Source organism: Pleurodeles waltl, chromosome 1_1 (genome assembly GCF_031143425.1).
Source record: "Pleurodeles waltl isolate 20211129_DDA chromosome 1_1, aPleWal1.hap1.20221129, whole genome shotgun sequence".
NCBI classification, from domain to species: domain Eukaryota; kingdom Metazoa; phylum Chordata; class Amphibia; order Caudata; family Salamandridae; genus Pleurodeles; species Pleurodeles waltl.
The window spans coordinates 935,234,385-935,251,457 of NC_090436.1; the positions used below are offsets into that span (position 1 = coordinate 935,234,385).

The following is a 17,073-nucleotide window of genomic DNA, read 5'->3' on the forward strand; positions in this document are numbered from 1 at the left end:
CGTGTGTTTGGAGGGTGTCTCAGCGCTTGGAGTTTAGGCGGATTCAGGGCAGGCGCTTGCGCTTATTGCGAAGGTGTAGTGATGCATCTGTTGCTTCTAATACATATAGTTTAGTTTGCGATTTTGCTCGCCTAATAAAATTGATCCTTGGCGTAACTGCCGTGCAGCCGTGTAACAACCATGTGACGGTTTAAGAACAATGTTGGCTTCTGTGCTCGAATGAGTTCCCGTAACGTCTGCTTTCATGAGCATGTTGGGGAGCGTGCTGTCTCTCGGAGTCAGCTGTCGGTGGCTGCTGGTGTGTGATGGGGAGGAGCTGGCCCCTACTAAACCGTGAAATCACAAGGATCGGCGTGAAGCGAGTCATGCGCTCCATCCTCTGAAGGTCTGCCCGTGGGAGTATAAAGGGATTAAGGGGCGACTGCCTGGGACTGGCACTACCCGAGTGGAGGGGGTATGGCAAGCCCGGAGCTCTAATTATTTTAGAAGCCCTTCGTGCAGTAGGGTGTCTCAGGCAGAGAAGGTGTTCGAGCGCGAAGGAGCTTGCATTAAGGTTCATTTGTAGTAGCAGCGCGTGGTCTTAATTGTGGCTCTGTACACGACTTCACCAATGTGCAGACTCATGTCGATATCGGGGAGGGAGCTGTAGAGTATATAATATACTCCAAAATTGATATTGATTAAAAGCTAGGACTGTTGACACTTCTGCTTAATGATTAAGTAGCACCTGCGGTAAGGCCACAACTGAAAAATCCTGTTTACTTAATATCTTCATTTTCTCCACCTGTGTAGTGCTGATTCCAGGCTCTTGCTATCTGCTGCTCTGGGATGGCAGGGCTTTTTTGGCTTCCAGCTCTAGCAGTCCTACTGCTGCTACCTGTCGGGTCTGCTCAGTTCCCTCGCCAGTGCGTGACCCCGGAAGCTCTCCGGAGCGGCCGATGCTGTCCAAGTCTCTTCCCATCACTGACTCCAGACCCGACGGACAGCTGTGGGGCCTCCGTAGGCCGGGGGCGCTGTGCACCGCTGCAAGTAGATGCCCGGCCGCATGGACCCCAGTACCCGCACGATGGTATCGATGACCGTGAGCTCTGGCCCACCCGCTTCTTCAATAGCTCCTGTCTGTGCGTTGGCAACTTCTCTGGCCATGACTGCGGCTCCTGCAAACCAGGATGGACGGGGCCCAGCTGCAACCTGAGGGTGCTGGCAGGTAAGTGCCACTGAGGTGAGGCAGGCGGGAGCTGGGTAGCCCAGGACTGGCTCACTTGCATAAATGCTGTTAAGCACCCCAGGTTTCCTAGTTCCACACGAGTAGCTTGTCTAATCAAGTAGTTTCTTTGGTTTCTGACAGACATTAATTAGTAATGGAATAAACGAGACCACAAGCACCAGAACCCCCAAAAGACGGGCTGAGCGGCGTGCATGTAAAATGTAAACTCTAGGGTTTCGGTGAACCCTAGGTTCCATCTTTTTCCGGAGTTTTTCTAGTGTTTACCCTCTGTGACTAAGTCACTATTCATGTGACTTCAATTTTTAAAATATGTTGCGCTTTTAGTGCTTTGCAAACCTTTTTGTGGCTTGTTCATAGCAGTAAGCCGTCTCCTATATTGGGGAGTAATGCTATCGGCGGTGGATCAGTTTTGTCCTCCCATCCTCAAAGCAAGTCCCCCGTCCATGTTCTATCACAATAGAACTGCACTGTGGTCCAGGTTCTAGGTCATGGCTGATCCAATTTGGCTCTCATCAACCGGGGGCTCTAGCTGTCGTTGTAGGCGCCTAATGGATATATTGTATCTAATACTTAGCTAAGGCTTTGATGTCGGCTAACTTAAAACGTGGACGTTTGGTGTGCTCCCTCTTCAGCCGTGGCTTGAGAAATTGGTTATCAGATCTTGAAACAGCACGTTGTCTTCTCTTAATTATATTAGGTTTGTCCTGCTGCCTCATATGAAGTTTTTGCATTGCAGTGCAGGAAGCACTGCCTTCTCTCCTGCAGCCTTTGTTTACCGGCAGCTCTCAAGTCTCTTCCCGTTTGACTCCATCCTCCTCATTCTATGCTCTCCTGCAGACTCCACCCCTCTTTCCGCCTGCTCCAATAATACCAATGTGGGGGTTTCAGTGCTTTTCTAAATGGGAGTGTAAAGCAGATAGCTCTAGGTGTTTATCGTTCAATTGAGGTATTTTATACAATAAACAAATGGCTCCTTATCAGTGTATGCACTTCAGTAATCTGATTGGATTTTGGTTTAGTTTGCAAAGATATGCAAAATACATCTGGGTCTGTGGTGGCCCATTAATGGCACTTCGGGCTGGCCTTGCAAATGCTTGTTTTCCCAGATAGTGTCCACGTATTCTGCTCATTTATGGTACCCATTGTGCCCCTCGCACTTGACGGTACCTACCCAGAAGTGTAAATTGCCCCAGACTATGACGTTTATTGCTGGATTTTGCATATGTGGTAATAATACAGGAGTTGTCCTTGTAGGCCCGGGCTTTCTGACCTCTAGGCACCTAGCTTGCCACAAATTTTTACAAAGACTAACATTAAGTGATGCAAGGAATTTCTTTTGGTTAAATTTATGTTGGTTTTCTTAGTCTACATTTCATTAGTTTCACACTTTATAATTTTGGGCGGCAAGTAAACTATAATCTTAAATGAGATTGAATGTTCCGTTGGAAAACGTGTTCATTTTTTTTATTTAAAGTGAGGCGAAACATTCTGGAGCTAAGTGCTCAAGAAAGACGTCGCTTTATCAATGCCCTCGATATGGCCAAAAGAACCACACATCCGCACTATGTCATCGCTTCACGGAGGTATGCAGAGATCTTTTCTCCAGATGGCAACAACACTCAGTTTGAGAATATTACCATTTACAACTACTTCGTGTGGACTCACTACTACTCTGTGATGAAGACCTTTCTTGGCCCAGGACAGGAGAGTTTTGGGGGAGTAGATTTTTCTCACGAAGGCCCAGCATTTCTCACCTGGCATAGGTATCATTTGCTTCAGCTGGAAAGAGATATGCAGGTAGAGTATTTACAATTTCGGATGGCTTACAACATTTTGTTTATTTATATACTTGTTTGTTTTTACTTCGTCTATTGTGAAGGCACAAGCCATACTCAAGTGTTGCATAGTTTTTCATGGTATAACGTTCTGAAGTTGTTGCTCATAAGTTTGACTGACTTCCAAGACTCAAACGAACAATGCTAATCGAGTATACTACTTCTGCACAATATTCTACAGGAGATGCTTCGGGACCCAACGTTTGCTCTTCCATATTGGAATTTTGCTATCGGTGGCAATGAGTGTGACATCTGCACAGATGACTTCATGGGTGCTCGGAGCAACTTTGACTCCACCCTTTTAAGTTCCAACTCTGTATTTTCACAATGGCAAATTCTCTGTGAAAGTGTTGAAGACTACGACACTTTCGGAACAATTTGTAACAGTAAGTTTTATGAGTTAGTCGTAGGTAATTCTCAAGTTTGGGTAAAAAGAATCTTACATTTTCATGTAAGAGGAAATGTTTTAGAATGACTTGTACTCCTTGTCTATTGCATATATATACATTTTTTGTTTCAAATACTGGCCATGAATGTCAATGTGCTTGTGTGTGCTGAGTGCTGCAATCATGGCTTCTAAAATAGCAGTTGTTGATTGGCCCACCTGCGCAACCAAAGGGGTTGGTATGAATGTCGACGCAAGTTAAGAGCAGCTATAATATATATATTTCTTTAACATGCTTTCAGCCAGGAACGCCCGTTCCCCCAAAGGCAAGGGGTACCTAAAGTGCTATCACAGGTCATTTGACCTTTACGTTCACTTACACACCATGATCAGATACATACACACACTCGTGCCTGCACACAAGACATTTAAGCACATTTTTAGGTCGAGTGTGCAAGTGCTTTAACCTGTTGTAATCGATCTGTCGGCTTTTATCACGCTCATCACTATCACTCGTTCATGGGGGTTTGCCTTTAAAAAATCCCTTATCATTGGTAAATAAATGCTTTACATTTGTCCCTCCTAGAGGCGGTTTTGTTACTGCCTGTAACATGGATGATTGTTTGCTGATAAATTTGACTGCAAGCAAAACCCTTTTTCCTTTTGTCTATCCTTTGTGCTCATGGCGACTGTAATGCTTTGAATCAGCTTGCTGATTTCAACTATTTACTTTTCATTTTCAATTTGTAACAAGAAAAGGCCAGTTAGGAATTTACAACACTAATAGAGCTAACTTAAGCAAACGCTAGACCCATTGCATTGCAAATGCTTTTTTTTACCTACCTCAGCTGCCAGGGAGGGACATATCACAGATAAGTGTACTTCATTTCTATTACAATAGTAGGTACTATTATTCAGTATGGTGTAATAAAATAATTGACAAAAGGAGTGGAGCCTCAAGCGATGTCCATAATGACAAGCTGCCCGTATATTCATGGCACTGATTTCACCACCTAAGGCAAGGGGTCAGTGCCAGGGGTTGCAAGGTCACAATTAAGCCCCCTGGCAACCCCTCAATGACATCCTTTCTTTCAGCTGTAGCAGTTTAATGACACAATGTATCAGTTGCCTTTGGTTTTCTGCATCTGTGGTCCAAGTGCATTAAGACAAAAGTATGGGAACTGATGCTGCATGCAGTGTGGGAACGGTCAGTGAGTGTGGGGTTCAAAGGTGTGGCAAAAGACCAACTCATATATATATATATATTTTTTTTTTGTCTTCATTGCAGGTAGCCATTTATAATATCACGTTCTGCAGGGTGGGCTTTATTTTACATTGTCACTGGAGATTTCTTTTGCTAAAAAAAAATTGTCTTCTCCTAAATTGCAAATCCTGGCAGACTTGTTTTTCATTCCGGAGTCTGTATGAAGTTTTTGCGTTTTTAATTATCTGTATGTGCAGGCACGGAGGGTGGTCCAATTCGAAGGAATCCTGCTGGAAATGTAGCCAGGCCAATGGTGCAGCGTCTTCCTGAACCACAGGATGTGGCACTCTGCCTTGAAGTTGGCTTATTTGACACACCACCTTTCTATTCAAACTCTTCTGAAAGCTTTCGTAATACAGTTGAAGGTAAGTGTCAATTTTCTAACCCTTTAATAGTATTGTGTGGTGGTCTTGTAAACCTCCCTTTTTTGTTGTCTGGTCTAGTGACTGCTGTAGTTTCATCACTGCCTCAATTTATTTCTTCAAAAACACACAATAAAAAGGCATATTTTGAGGGGCTTTAGGTCAGCTCCGTCATGGTCTGTAAAAGCTTTCTTCACAACTTGCATCATCCTACAGCATGGGGCAGTGGGGCAGCCCATTTCAAGCACCAGGTTTCCAGCATTATTTGCTCTTGAACATGTGCTCATCCTCATGAAAAGTGGGCTTTGAAATCACAGCTGGTTTGCTAATCTACTTTTTAGGGTCGGGTGCGCCCAAGCGCTCTGGATCATGTTGTAATCTCTGTGGGCTTCTAACCATGCCCATGTCACGCCCATCACTCAATAGTTTGTGGGCTTGCCTTTTTAAATATTGATTCAATTTTTGAAAGGCATGAATACGTCATGACTTTTCTGTTTAACCCTCCTCGAGCGCACAGGTAAGCTACTGAAAACATACGAGGCTGTTTTCAGCTGGTTTCTGGACTTTCTTTTCATTTCCTGTGCAGCATGATCTCGCTGGGAAGAAATTGAGCGCTTTGCATGACATCGACCCTGTTACATGGATGATTGCCCTTTTGTTGATTAGTTTCACTGTTAGCGAACTTCTGTTTACTTTTGTGGCTCTTTCACTCTCATGGCGACTAACAGCTCGCATATGTGAAACTGTTTTATGTTTCATTAGTTTGTTGCAAGAAAAATCACATTGGAGGTTACAACACTAATACCTCTAACGTGAGCAAACATGAGACCGTTGCATTGCAAATGCTTGTTTTCCTTCTGCTGTTGCATAGTTTTAGCTTTACAACAATTTTTTTTTTCTTTTTTCAAAGATCCACCCATATTTTATATGGCAGCACTTGTATATATTTTAAACTCTTCAAATGACCATTGCACATCTTTGCTAGGAAAACTGGCAGTGCTTTTTTTTTTTTTTTTTTTTTGTGTTCTCTAGTTGAAAGTTAGTGTGAGGGAGGGGACACCCGATTAAACTTCACCAGATAAAATGTAGATGAACCCATGTTCTGGATGCAAGCTATACAAAGAGGAATATTCATGTTTTAAACACTTGCCTCACTTTTTTTCTTCTTCACATAAGCAGTGATTATGAGGAGATATTAACAGCAATTGCATATCTTCCTCGTTCAGACCCTGCCTGCTATTGCACGAAAAGGATTCGGGTTCTTTATTACATTTAGAATACAGGCGGTGTTTAGATGATCCGTATAATCTCGGAAACGGATATTTGTGAATGCAGTTTCACTGCATATTATTCCTTTGCCAGTTTATCGAAGCTGTATTGCCTACTGTGTGGGCCAGACTCCATCTTTATAAACAGACTTTTTTTTTTTTTTTTTTTTTTTTTTTTTAGCTAGCAGCATATAAAGTGAGTGTTTTGGGTATGACAGCCGCTTTGATTTCACGAAACCTGCGTGTCTGCTAATTTGCTTCATTAAGCCGGCTTTTGTGGTCATGTGGTACTCAATCTGCCAAACACTGCTTGTGGCCTATTAGACAACCTATTAATGGTGCATAAAGAAACTAGGGTCAATCAGAATTATAGGAGCACAATACATGAGGTGGTTAATCTTGTGACATGTTTTATTCGTAAACGAAACTAAACCAATGTGGTATGTATTTGTCAGATAGCTCTAACTTATAATTTGATTTATTGGTGGATCATGACTGAGTCCTGGCATGACTAGCCTTCTGCAGCCCGAAGTACATTTTGCAAAATTGGTTACTGCAAAGGGGAATAAGAGCATTCCGGCAGATGACCTTGACATCAAAAGGTATGCATGAAATGGAAAGTAAAGGATCAGTTACACTTCTTTCCTAAAGCACTAAAGGAAAATTGGCATTAGTGAACCCAATAGGTCTTACCTTTGAAATGTATTGGATCAGTCAGTTTTGCCAAGTTGCTTTAAAATGCAAGGTTGGTAGGTATTGTCTGAGCTATTGGCTTGGACAATGATTTGTAGTTCAAACCAGCCTGGCTGGTATGCAGACTGGCTAAACATAAAAAAAAAAACTCTGAAGTTATCCAGTGCTGATGCACTTGCCGCCCATTAGTATTGGCTGTGTCTTAATGCTTTGAATCTTGAGCAGTATGCTCCCACTTCTTGCCGCCCCAATCCCACCTGTGACCTGCCCTTATCTCCTGCCTGTCCCCACAGCACCCCTGAAAGAAAAATGGGTGGACTTGGAAGAAGAAAGGATAGTGGGAGAGAAGTGTACAGGGGGAATGAGAGGGATTGGGACCGCACTTGAGCAACTAAGGTGGGTGGGAGAGGAATAGGGGAGGAACATGGAGAAGGAGGTAAAGCACACAAGGGAGATGGATGGATAACACAAACTGTGCTTCAATAAAAAGGAAATCCTTCAAAAAGTGGCAACATGGGGAAACAAGCAAACAACTGTCAATTTCTATTTTTAGAAAGCAATGGGTGACCTAAGTCCACTAGGCAATACTAGTTCTTGCGTGAAACCGTGCATGTGCTGTTTTAGGTGAAACCTAATTAAAGTGTGGTGGGGAACAGCAATGAAGGGTGAGTAAGCAAAGGGAAAAGCTGAAATGGAGGACCGCTGTACGCAACAATGGCAGCAGAAAGACTGGGATAGGAAAAACAGGCAGGCTGGATGGACAGGCACTAAGTGGCAATGGATGGTGGGTGAGGAGCACCACAACAGGAAGAATGGATTGGGAATAGGGTGGGTGAGAAATGCAAGAGCTGTGTGAGTGGAACTCTGAAATGGAAGCTGGAGAGTGGGTGGAAGGACCCTCAACAGGAGAGGAATAGGTGCAGACACAGTGAAGGGAGGGTGGTTTTGTATAAAGGAATAACTGAGGAAGGGTGTACATGTAGCAACAAAAGGAAGGTCGGGGGGGGAAAGGAGGGCAGGCACAAACTTTATTTGGGGTGGGAGGAACAGCACACCAGCAAGAGATGAACATCAAATTTAGGATCGGAACATGGGGGGGGGAGGGGGAGGAGGAGGACCAAGCAATCCAGAGGGAGGGCTGAGAGGCATGGACTTGGTGAGAAAACATGGAGCCACGGGGGGGGTGGGAAGGTGGCGTTGAACACTGCAGAGGACACAATTTGGGAGGGAGAAGCTTGACGGCAGAGAGGGGTTAAGTGGAAAGAAGTGCAAAGGAGGCAGCTTAAAAATGCATGTAGTCTAATGGAATGCTTCACAGGGAAGTGAACCGTGCTGGAAGCATAGGAGTATGATGATAAACAGACTATCCTCTATAGGGGAGAGGGGCAATCCTAACTGGGCAAGCTAAAACAAATGAGACATCCAATGGAAAGCAAGCAAATGTGAGTGATAAAACAGCTGATGGTCAGCAATAGGTGGAAGGAATTCCTAGGTCAGCTTTCTGTTTGTCCTAATAGGTCTTTGCAAACACTATTTTATCCTTTAACCAAGAAAGGATCAGGATCATGCGTAATGGTTTACCCTGATACAGACTGCAGATGTGGTGTAAGATTTCACAATGTATATACTGAGGTGTAAATATACAAAATGAGTGTCTGGGAGGTGTTAATGGTCACATTTCCACCCCCCGCCAAGCAAGGAAGATTTCTTTCAGGGACAAGAATCCTCACATACCAAAGTGGAATGTTTAACCAAGCAGTCGGTCCCACTTTAGGTGATGCAAGGCCAGGTGGGTCCCTCAGTAGGGCTTCTTTAGTCAGGATCTTTTTACTGCCCATGTTTAGTATTCGTGTTAATAGTGGGTGTTTTGTCTGATTAGAGATTTCTGTAGCTTCCCATAGGATTTTACACCTTTATAAGAACTTGGGTGAAATGAAAGTTCTTTTTGCCTTTGTATTTTGAGGCTGAAAAAATATATTTACTGAAGTGAAGAGTTCAATTAGTGAATCGTAAACTATCTTAAGTTTATATAAAAAAAAAAAAAGTTGAAAGACCACAATGTTTCAAGAGGGTTAGTTTACAACCCATATACTTCAGTGAATACAGGCACAAATTTGGGGCAGTAGTGACAAGTACCTTGTAAGTATGTGGGTATCCACCAGTTGAGTGAGGAATAAGTAGGTTTTATACTATAGTTGCTTCATTTGTCACAGGTGCTTTTTGGTCACAAGGTGAGGCTCAAAAGGAAAATGGGGAAGAGATAAACATGATTAACACGTCTTTAGCCTTCATTAAGAATGGTTGAGGTGCATAACTGTTTTTGTGGGGCATGTTTAAAGGTCAATATTGATTAAAAGGTGAACTGACAGATGGATTGCAGTTATGTTCTTTATCGTCATTTAATTAGCCTCAGTCTGTGGCTATTGTGGTCTCTTAACTAAGTTTTCCTGGGAAACTGTCTTAAGATGGCTGGCAGGCCCCATCTAATCTCTTTGAATGTACAGGCAACACATCTATTGATCTATTGTGCTATTTTATTGGAGTACCAATGAATAGGTTTCCCCCCCCCCCCCTCCCCATTGTCAAACTGATTACTTAGGCTGTCACTTTCTTGGTTTGACATATGGGGAGCTGGGGAATATAATCTCTTGTGCAGTTGGAGGGAGGTGGGTAACTGGATGTATTGGAAACTGATCTACAGATGTAGTGCAACATCTGCACCTGCCATGTCATTGCAGTATTTACTGAAGATTCGATCTATGCAGTATGTACTAGTGGGCTGACTGACTGCTTCTTGTTAACTTGCATTGGCTAGGAAGAGTTCTCAAGTAACAAGCCAGCCACCCTAGCACGGAGGACTGCAGCCACTTTCCCATAAATCATCCCCACAATGACTGTTCCTAAAGGTGTCCAGGATACACTGTGGGGAACAAGGGCAACATCCACTACAAAGGAAATGCATTTTAATTTGGCATCTAAACTTTAAATGTACCCTGGTTATATTTCAGCTGTACACCTTAGTCACTGCTAAGCTTATTATTGAGGTGATAACATGTCATACCTTGGCATATTTACACTGAACAGCCATTTTTACCCAGTTCAACTGTTGGTGCTTACCAGTACTAAATACTGAAATCAAGATTTCTTCTTTCAGGGTACAATGATCCTACAGGAAAATATGATCCTATAGTCCGAAGTCTCCACAACTTGGCTCATCTCTTTTTGAATGGAACTGGAGGACAAACACACCTGTCACCTAATGATCCCATTTTTATTCTTCTACACACGTTTACCGATGCAGTGTTTGATGAATGGCTGAGGAGACATAATGCTGGTAAGAAATGGCACTTTGTAGCTGTTTGGATGGATATATATATATATATATATATATATATATATATATATATATATATATATATATTATTTTTTTTGGTGACCAGTCAAGCAAATAGACTTAATTTTTTCAATAGTACTTATCCATGACACCACTCAATCTATGCTGGCTAGGCAACTCGATATAATGGTTTCATAAATCAGTAAGATGTAGATGCTGAGATTACCTAAACTGACGTTCTCTTCAGGTGGTCTCTTTGTAACATCAGATTGTCTCTGGCTCAGTGTTGTGATTAGATAGAGGTGGCGGGCGGAGTTCACTTGCTGTTTGTTTTGACTTGTGGGTGTGGGTTAACACAAAGGTGGGGAATGGGAGGGAAGCTTCACATGTCCAATGTCCAGCAACTAACAAGTCTACCAGTACCCCTCTTTAAGAAACTGAGTAATGTTGATCTTAACTGGATTAGAACAAGGATATCTGATTGGTTAACTCAGAGTTAACAGTTCTAGGCACTGCAAGGTAAGTCATTCACTTTTGAAAATGGGCACCTGCCGCAATCTTCAAGATTGGGGTATTCATTGATTAAATACCACTCTGGCACATAATGGTCATGAAGAGTGCCAATGACTTGACCTGATAGCAAATGCTTCACCACTTTAGTTTAAACCACTCTAAATATTAACCCTGTCATCTAAAGAGGGATGGTGTACTGTGGAGGGTACAAGAATGCTGGTAGGAATAACTGGTATCTTTTTAAAATCTTTGGGATAAGCGCATACCTTGGTGTGCTAACCTTACTGCAAAGATGAGGACCACAGTAATCCAAATAGTATGTTCCTTATTTCAAGAAAGGACCCTGGCTGTGCCTCAGGGTTTAGGATAAACATACTAATGTACTTTTGTGCTTCTTTGTTCTACAAGCATAGGGTCTTGAAACTAAATCCATACCAGCATGCTATGAGTCAGGATGTTAGGCGTGCGCTTCAGTTCATGAATAGCAATCAGACCTCCCTCAAGGACCTACCAGTGCCCCGACTCCAAATTCAATGATCCTGCTATTGTGTCCCAAAGCATAGACTGACTTGAAGCAGTGTATTTGGAATGAAAAGGAAATTCTGTTTTTTAAGACTAGGCATCATACGTCCTCTCGCACTCACAATACCATTGTTGGCACTTTATATACAGAATGAATGCTACTGCATTTATAAAGCATCTCTTAATATAACCTTCAGTTAGTAGTCGTGACCTAGAACTATGAGGTGTCTGACGGTCAATTGTTTGGGAGGTTGTCAGCAGGACAACTTTCAGAGTATAGGATTGAGAAGGTACTCAGGGAAGAGTTTTTGTTAAGGGGGGGGGGGGTGTTGGTAGGGGGTGGATAAAATATGCAGACCAATAGGCTTACTGCTGAAGTCCCAGACTGACAACTGTCAAAGACTTAAACATTTGTAGCCAGTTTACTTTTAGAAACTACCAGTGATCCTCAGTAGGTGTCCTTGCCACTGCAGAGGCCAAGTGCCTGCAAGTCACCCAGTTCTTTCAAGCACTCATAATTGGGTCACATTGTTTGATTAAGGCTACCTCATCACGGTATACAGCAAGTGCCCCTTTAAGCTGGGCAGTGACTTTTTATTCTTACACAAGATATCATCTTTAAATTGTTTGACTGGTTCAAACAAATGCTGTGCTTAGAAACGCAGTTTTCACAATCTGTACTGCTACAATTCCATACAAAAATTGTCTGAAAGAGTGGGCTTGTTTATTTGTACTACTGTATTAGTCTAGAACCCCGCACTCTTGGTCCCTCATAACACTATTGAAGCATCCAGATGAATAAGTGCAGTGTTCCTCTCCATTTGCTAACATCTGTTTGTGAGCCAGGAAGTAGCATTGAGGCTTATGCACCTAAAACATAAGGAACCTCCACCTCCTGGATATTCCCTTGATGGAGTTATGGCTGTAATCTTGGGTCAGATCTAAGAATAATCTTCATTACAGATACGGAGTTTTTCAACAAACAGCTGCTTACAGCCCACTATGGATCCTTACTCCAGCCCTTCAGTGCAGGGAGAATCTAGTTGATGGGCACAGGACTGACCACTTAAATCTGCAGAGGGACCATTTCTGGGTGTGTACAGTTTAGAACAATTTGACAAGTTGTATGTGGTGCTAGGATTCAAACCACAGTACTGGACTCATCCTTAGCATGTACAGGAGTGGGGGAATTGTATTTTATACTGTATTACCTTAAATTAGAGTTCATCCTAAATATGCAGCCATCTGAAGGGAATATACTGGGCACATGTATATTGTACACTACAGTTTTGTAATTATTAGTTGCTAATATTCTTGTCTGTCTACTCCACAGATATATCGGTTTATCCACTTGAGAATGCTCCTATTGGTCATAACAGACGGTATAACATGGTTCCATTCTGGCCTCCTGTTTCTAATGATGAGATGTTTGTTACTGCACCAGAAAACTTGGGATATGCATACGAAGTCCAGTGGCCAAGTAAGCTATTTGTAATCAATTTGATGTACAAGGATCTGTAAAGTAAATTTTGTAATACGCTAGTTTCAGATTGACTGGGGACCAAACATTAATGGCTTCTAACAGTCTTTTCTCTAATGGCATGAGCTTCCTCAGAGTTGCAGAGCTTTAAAAGACTTGTAGATAATGTTGAATTACAAACAAAATTCACTGAGTACTTTAATGATGGTCTGGGTGCTCAGTTTGGGTTCAGATGAAGTCTTAAATTATGCAAGAGTAATTTCAGAAATTTCTTTGCATGCTTTTTAAGCATAATTACACCACCATTTACAGCAAAATTGTAGCACAGCAACAACCCATCCAGAGCACAAGTAGCAGAGACACTTGTGCTATTTTGTTTCTTTGTAAAAATTTGAGCTTGAACAATGTGTGAGGAAAGGCCTCTTATGGTGAGCCCCCACTTTTTGCCTGGTATTGAAGTGGTCTCAAAGTTGTTAGTGCCCAAGTCCCCTGCTAAGCAGGTTCCCTGGGCCTAATCTTTCCCTGCAACTGTTTTGTTGCATTGGCACCCCTTCAACTGCCCCTACATGTCCCTAGTAAATGGCCCTCTGGTACACAGGGCATGGGATACTAAGAGTAGGCTCCTGAGTGTAGCAGCACATTGTGCTACCCTCAAGGGCCATTCATCTATATGTACCCACCACTTCCTTTGCAAGCTGAGTGTCGTGGTGTGATCTAAAAAAACTTTACATGGCACACAGCCTGTGTGCCTTTTCCACTATGCCCTGGATGCACTATGGATAAGCTTCCCGGGGTGGGGGCCGGGGGGGGAACTTTTTTTGCTTAGAGAGGGTGCACTATATTGTATGTGAGGGCATAGCTGCATGAGCAATGTGTCAACTGTCCTTGCCAAACCTGGAACATAGTAAGTCAACATACCAGTTTTAAATACATGTGCTGGCCACTAGTCAGTACGAGTTTCACAGATACATTTTGGCCATTCTGAACCCTGGGTTATTTGGTATCGAACAACTCTGAATGATATCCAAACTGGTACCAGTACCCAGGGGATGTTGGAGGTGGCCCCTGCAAAGCTAACCACCACTGAAATGGTTGCTGGCTAGTCCCAACTAGCCTGCCACTGCCATGCACCATTCTGGAACCCTGGGGTTAGATCCTGCTTTCTGGGTCCCAGGAAAAAGCCTTTCCTAGGTGGAGGTGTAATTCCTCCCTCCTTATGAATGTGCACTGCTAGTGGGCTTTTAAGGCCTTATTGCCTTTGAAACTTGATTCCCCAGGCCTGCTGCTAGCTGGAGATGACTACCCCTGTTGCAAAACTCCCACTTTTGGTGTGAGCAACAGCTGAAAACCACACAAGGACAGAAGTGGTTACCCCCCCCACCAGATCTCTCTCCATGGTGAAGGCATCACTCTTGCATCCAGGGCGCAAAGAACCAGTGAAGGTCACCTCACTGACAGCTGCTGACCAAGTAACCAGACATGTATGAATTTCACCAACAAACTTGGAGGACAAACCCTGCAAGAGTGCCAAGTTGGGTGGCACTGCAACTACCAATGGCTCAACCATGCATAGCAGTTGGTACTAGTTATCTCACATCAGACAACCAGAAGGACAGTCCACTCTGGAATGAAAGGACCAGTAGAAGGCGCCTCAAGGGACTTCAGACAACAGGTCCTCCCAACAGAATGCCCCCGCTTACCTGCAAGTGACCCTCAAACCTACCTCTGCTTCCAAGGGCACCTTTGCACACAGCTCTTGGCTTGCTTATTTGGCTGTACACCCAGCCACCCTGTAACGATAATCAAACTGAGCCCTAAAGGTCCCGATCCCTTGTGAGCTCAACACTCAAGGTGGACCCACTGGATCCCTCTTAAAGTCTGCCTGTGCAGTGCTTTTCCAAGTGGTGCCCTGCAGTGGCCTTGCACCAGCTCTATAGACTTCATCAGCTGCTCCTGCCTAATTGGGAGTTGCCTAAATCTCTCCACTTGGTCCATAGGGCCCACAGAAGACCAACTTACCTGCAAAAGGAGATATTGCTAAACACATTGCCTGATTTTTATATGCATTTTTAAGTATTTCTCGTTTGATTCTTGTGGGGCACAATTACACACAACATACATTTTCCCAACTTTAAAAATTCATAACTTAAAGTACTTACCCAGTTTTGATCTTTGCTTTAAATGTCAAGAAATCTGAATTATTGTTGTGAATTGGTCTTGAGTTATTCTTTTGAGAGTCTTGCTTTATTGCTACTGGGAGTACAACAATACTTTGCACTTAAAGATTAGCCTAACTGCTCGACCGAACTACCACTAGATAGAGGCCCAGCCTCTTACAGTAACATTCTAAAAGTGCACAAAGGCAAAGTATGCATATTTTGCACAACTCCATTTCTGTATTGTTGCTATGACATAATATGTTGTATTTCCATAGGTCGGGATCTGAACATCACAGAAATAATAACTATTGCAGTAGTAGCAGCTCTTGTTCTGGTGGCTGTTATCTTTGCTGCTGCCTCTTGTGCTGTGCACCGGAGGAGAAAAGACGACCTTCATCAACCTCTTCTTGGTGAGCAGTATCCTCGGTACTCTGAAGAAGACTACGAAAGAGATGCAAGGCAATCTGCTGTTTGAATAAGTTTCCACTGGACTTCACAAAAAATAAAATTTCAGAATAAACTGATAACTTAGTCTTGAATCTTGCTTATTAAAGCCTAGTCCAAAGAGCATGCAATCAATATTTTAGCTCCAGTTATCAGTGGAACTAGCATCAGCTTAGCAGATGTTCCTAATGTATTGTTGCTTATTGAGTGCTGCATCTTCTGATTGCTGATACTGCATGTAACGTTAAGATCTTCATCACAAGATACATTTTGAGCAGAGTCAGTAATCAGCCAGGGTCCCCATCTGCTAAGCACCACCTCACCAGGAAGTGAACTTTTATTAGTTTGACTTTGTATGTTCTATTTTTCAATCTAAACCTCTGGCTTATCTACCTGTAGTCTTAAGTATCTTGGGGATCCAGTGTGACACTGTTTAGCTAGTTTGTTAGGCATTATACATTCATGAAATTAAAATCACAAGTACAGTGGCCCCTACAATGCCCTGCCTGGTGCTGCCAAAATCCTTAATGATACTACGTCAGATTTTGCCAGTCTGTCCCCGTATCTGGTCCCCTACACCTTTCCGTGGGTGATTTTCACTAATAGTGGTGATCTGTGCATTGGATTATAGGTTTCTAGAAACTCCACATCCAGCGTGATGGTGACTTATACCATTTGAGTGGGGTTTTGATTAACCCCTTCACTGTTTATTGTAGGAGTCTGAGGTTTATGATCACATAACCAATTAAAATTAAATGTCATCCTATTATGGAGTAAAGTATCTAGTGCTGAGAAACACAACTGGACTTGCATAGACTTTGGCTTTCCTGTAGGCTGCCGTACCAAATAAAAAAAACATATATATTTTTTTATGGGGGTGGTCTAGGAATAACTGATGGATGTTCCAGGGGACTTTGGCAAGATCAAGGTATTTTATCAGGTAGTTAACATCTTTAGTAAGACTGGCTTTGAAAATGTTCCAGCTAATGGAACCTAAACAGCAGTGGGTTCAGTCTGCAGGGCTGGCATAGGGCATTCTTTGAAAAAAGCTCTTAGTTACTATTTCTGTAGCTGCGTTTCTTTGCATTGGACCTTCAATTTGATGTTTTTGGTGCTAGAGTTGCCTTGGTTGAACTATAATCCCTACCGAAAAATATTAATTTGAAAATGACCCGGCATTCAGTGGTTTCCTGAAATGCATACGATTGTCTGGCCCTTACTGTGCAAAAGGATACTATGCCACAATCTTCCAGTCATGAAAAACTTCTAACTGTAGTATTAAACTTCTTGCAGATGAGTTTTCTATTGGGATCACCACAGGAATCTAAGTTTAATATATTCAGATCTGCAATTGTGTAACTGTATTGCCACTTACACTACTGTCAAAGTTTTTCTTAATTGTTCTGCATTAGTTTTGTGGTAGTGATCACTGACTGCATGCTGGTGCTGCACTCTTGAACAAAAGTTGAAGTAAGGGAATTTGAGTGGTTCATGCTACGTTTGCATCTATCACTGCACAGTTTGAAAATGACTGATCTTATTATTCTCAGATTGTAGTATAGTCGTCTCCTAGTTGGGTCCCTGGA

At 42.7% G+C, this 17,073-nt stretch overlaps 1 protein-coding gene across 2 annotated transcripts; it reads left to right on the top strand.

Annotated features, from left to right (window-relative positions):
• Window positions 1–343: 343 nt before the first annotated feature.
• TYRP1 (tyrosinase related protein 1) lies at window positions 344–15,570 on the top strand. Of its 2 annotated transcripts, none has more exons than XM_069230156.1 (8): window positions 344–454; window positions 793–1,207; window positions 2,703–3,025; window positions 3,245–3,449; window positions 4,910–5,077; window positions 10,190–10,369; window positions 12,738–12,884; window positions 15,319–15,570. In XM_069230156.1, the coding sequence occupies exons 2-8, from the start codon at window positions 829–831 to the stop codon at window positions 15,516–15,518; spliced, it is 1,602 nt and encodes a 533-aa protein (XP_069086257.1). In that variant the 5' UTR covers window positions 344–454; window positions 793–828; the 3' UTR covers window positions 15,519–15,570. The 2 variants fall into 2 exon arrangements, with proteins under 2 accessions (XP_069086257.1, XP_069086255.1); XM_069230154.1 differs by having other exon boundaries at window positions 400–553.
• The last annotated feature ends 1,503 nt before the right edge of the window (window positions 15,571–17,073 follow it).

Excerpts from the sequence above, each read along its gene's own strand:
- TYRP1 (XM_069230156.1), top strand. The coding sequence starts at position 829 with ATGGCAGGGCTTTTTTGGCTTCCAGCTCTAGCAGTCCTACTGCTGCTA. Across the intron at positions 3,026-3,244 it reads AGCTGGAAAGAGATATGCAG|GAGATGCTTCGGGACCCAAC; the intron begins GTAGAGTATTTA and ends AATATTCTACAG. Across the intron at positions 10,370-12,737 it reads GCTGAGGAGACATAATGCTG|ATATATCGGTTTATCCACTT; the intron begins GTAAGAAATGGC and ends TCTACTCCACAG.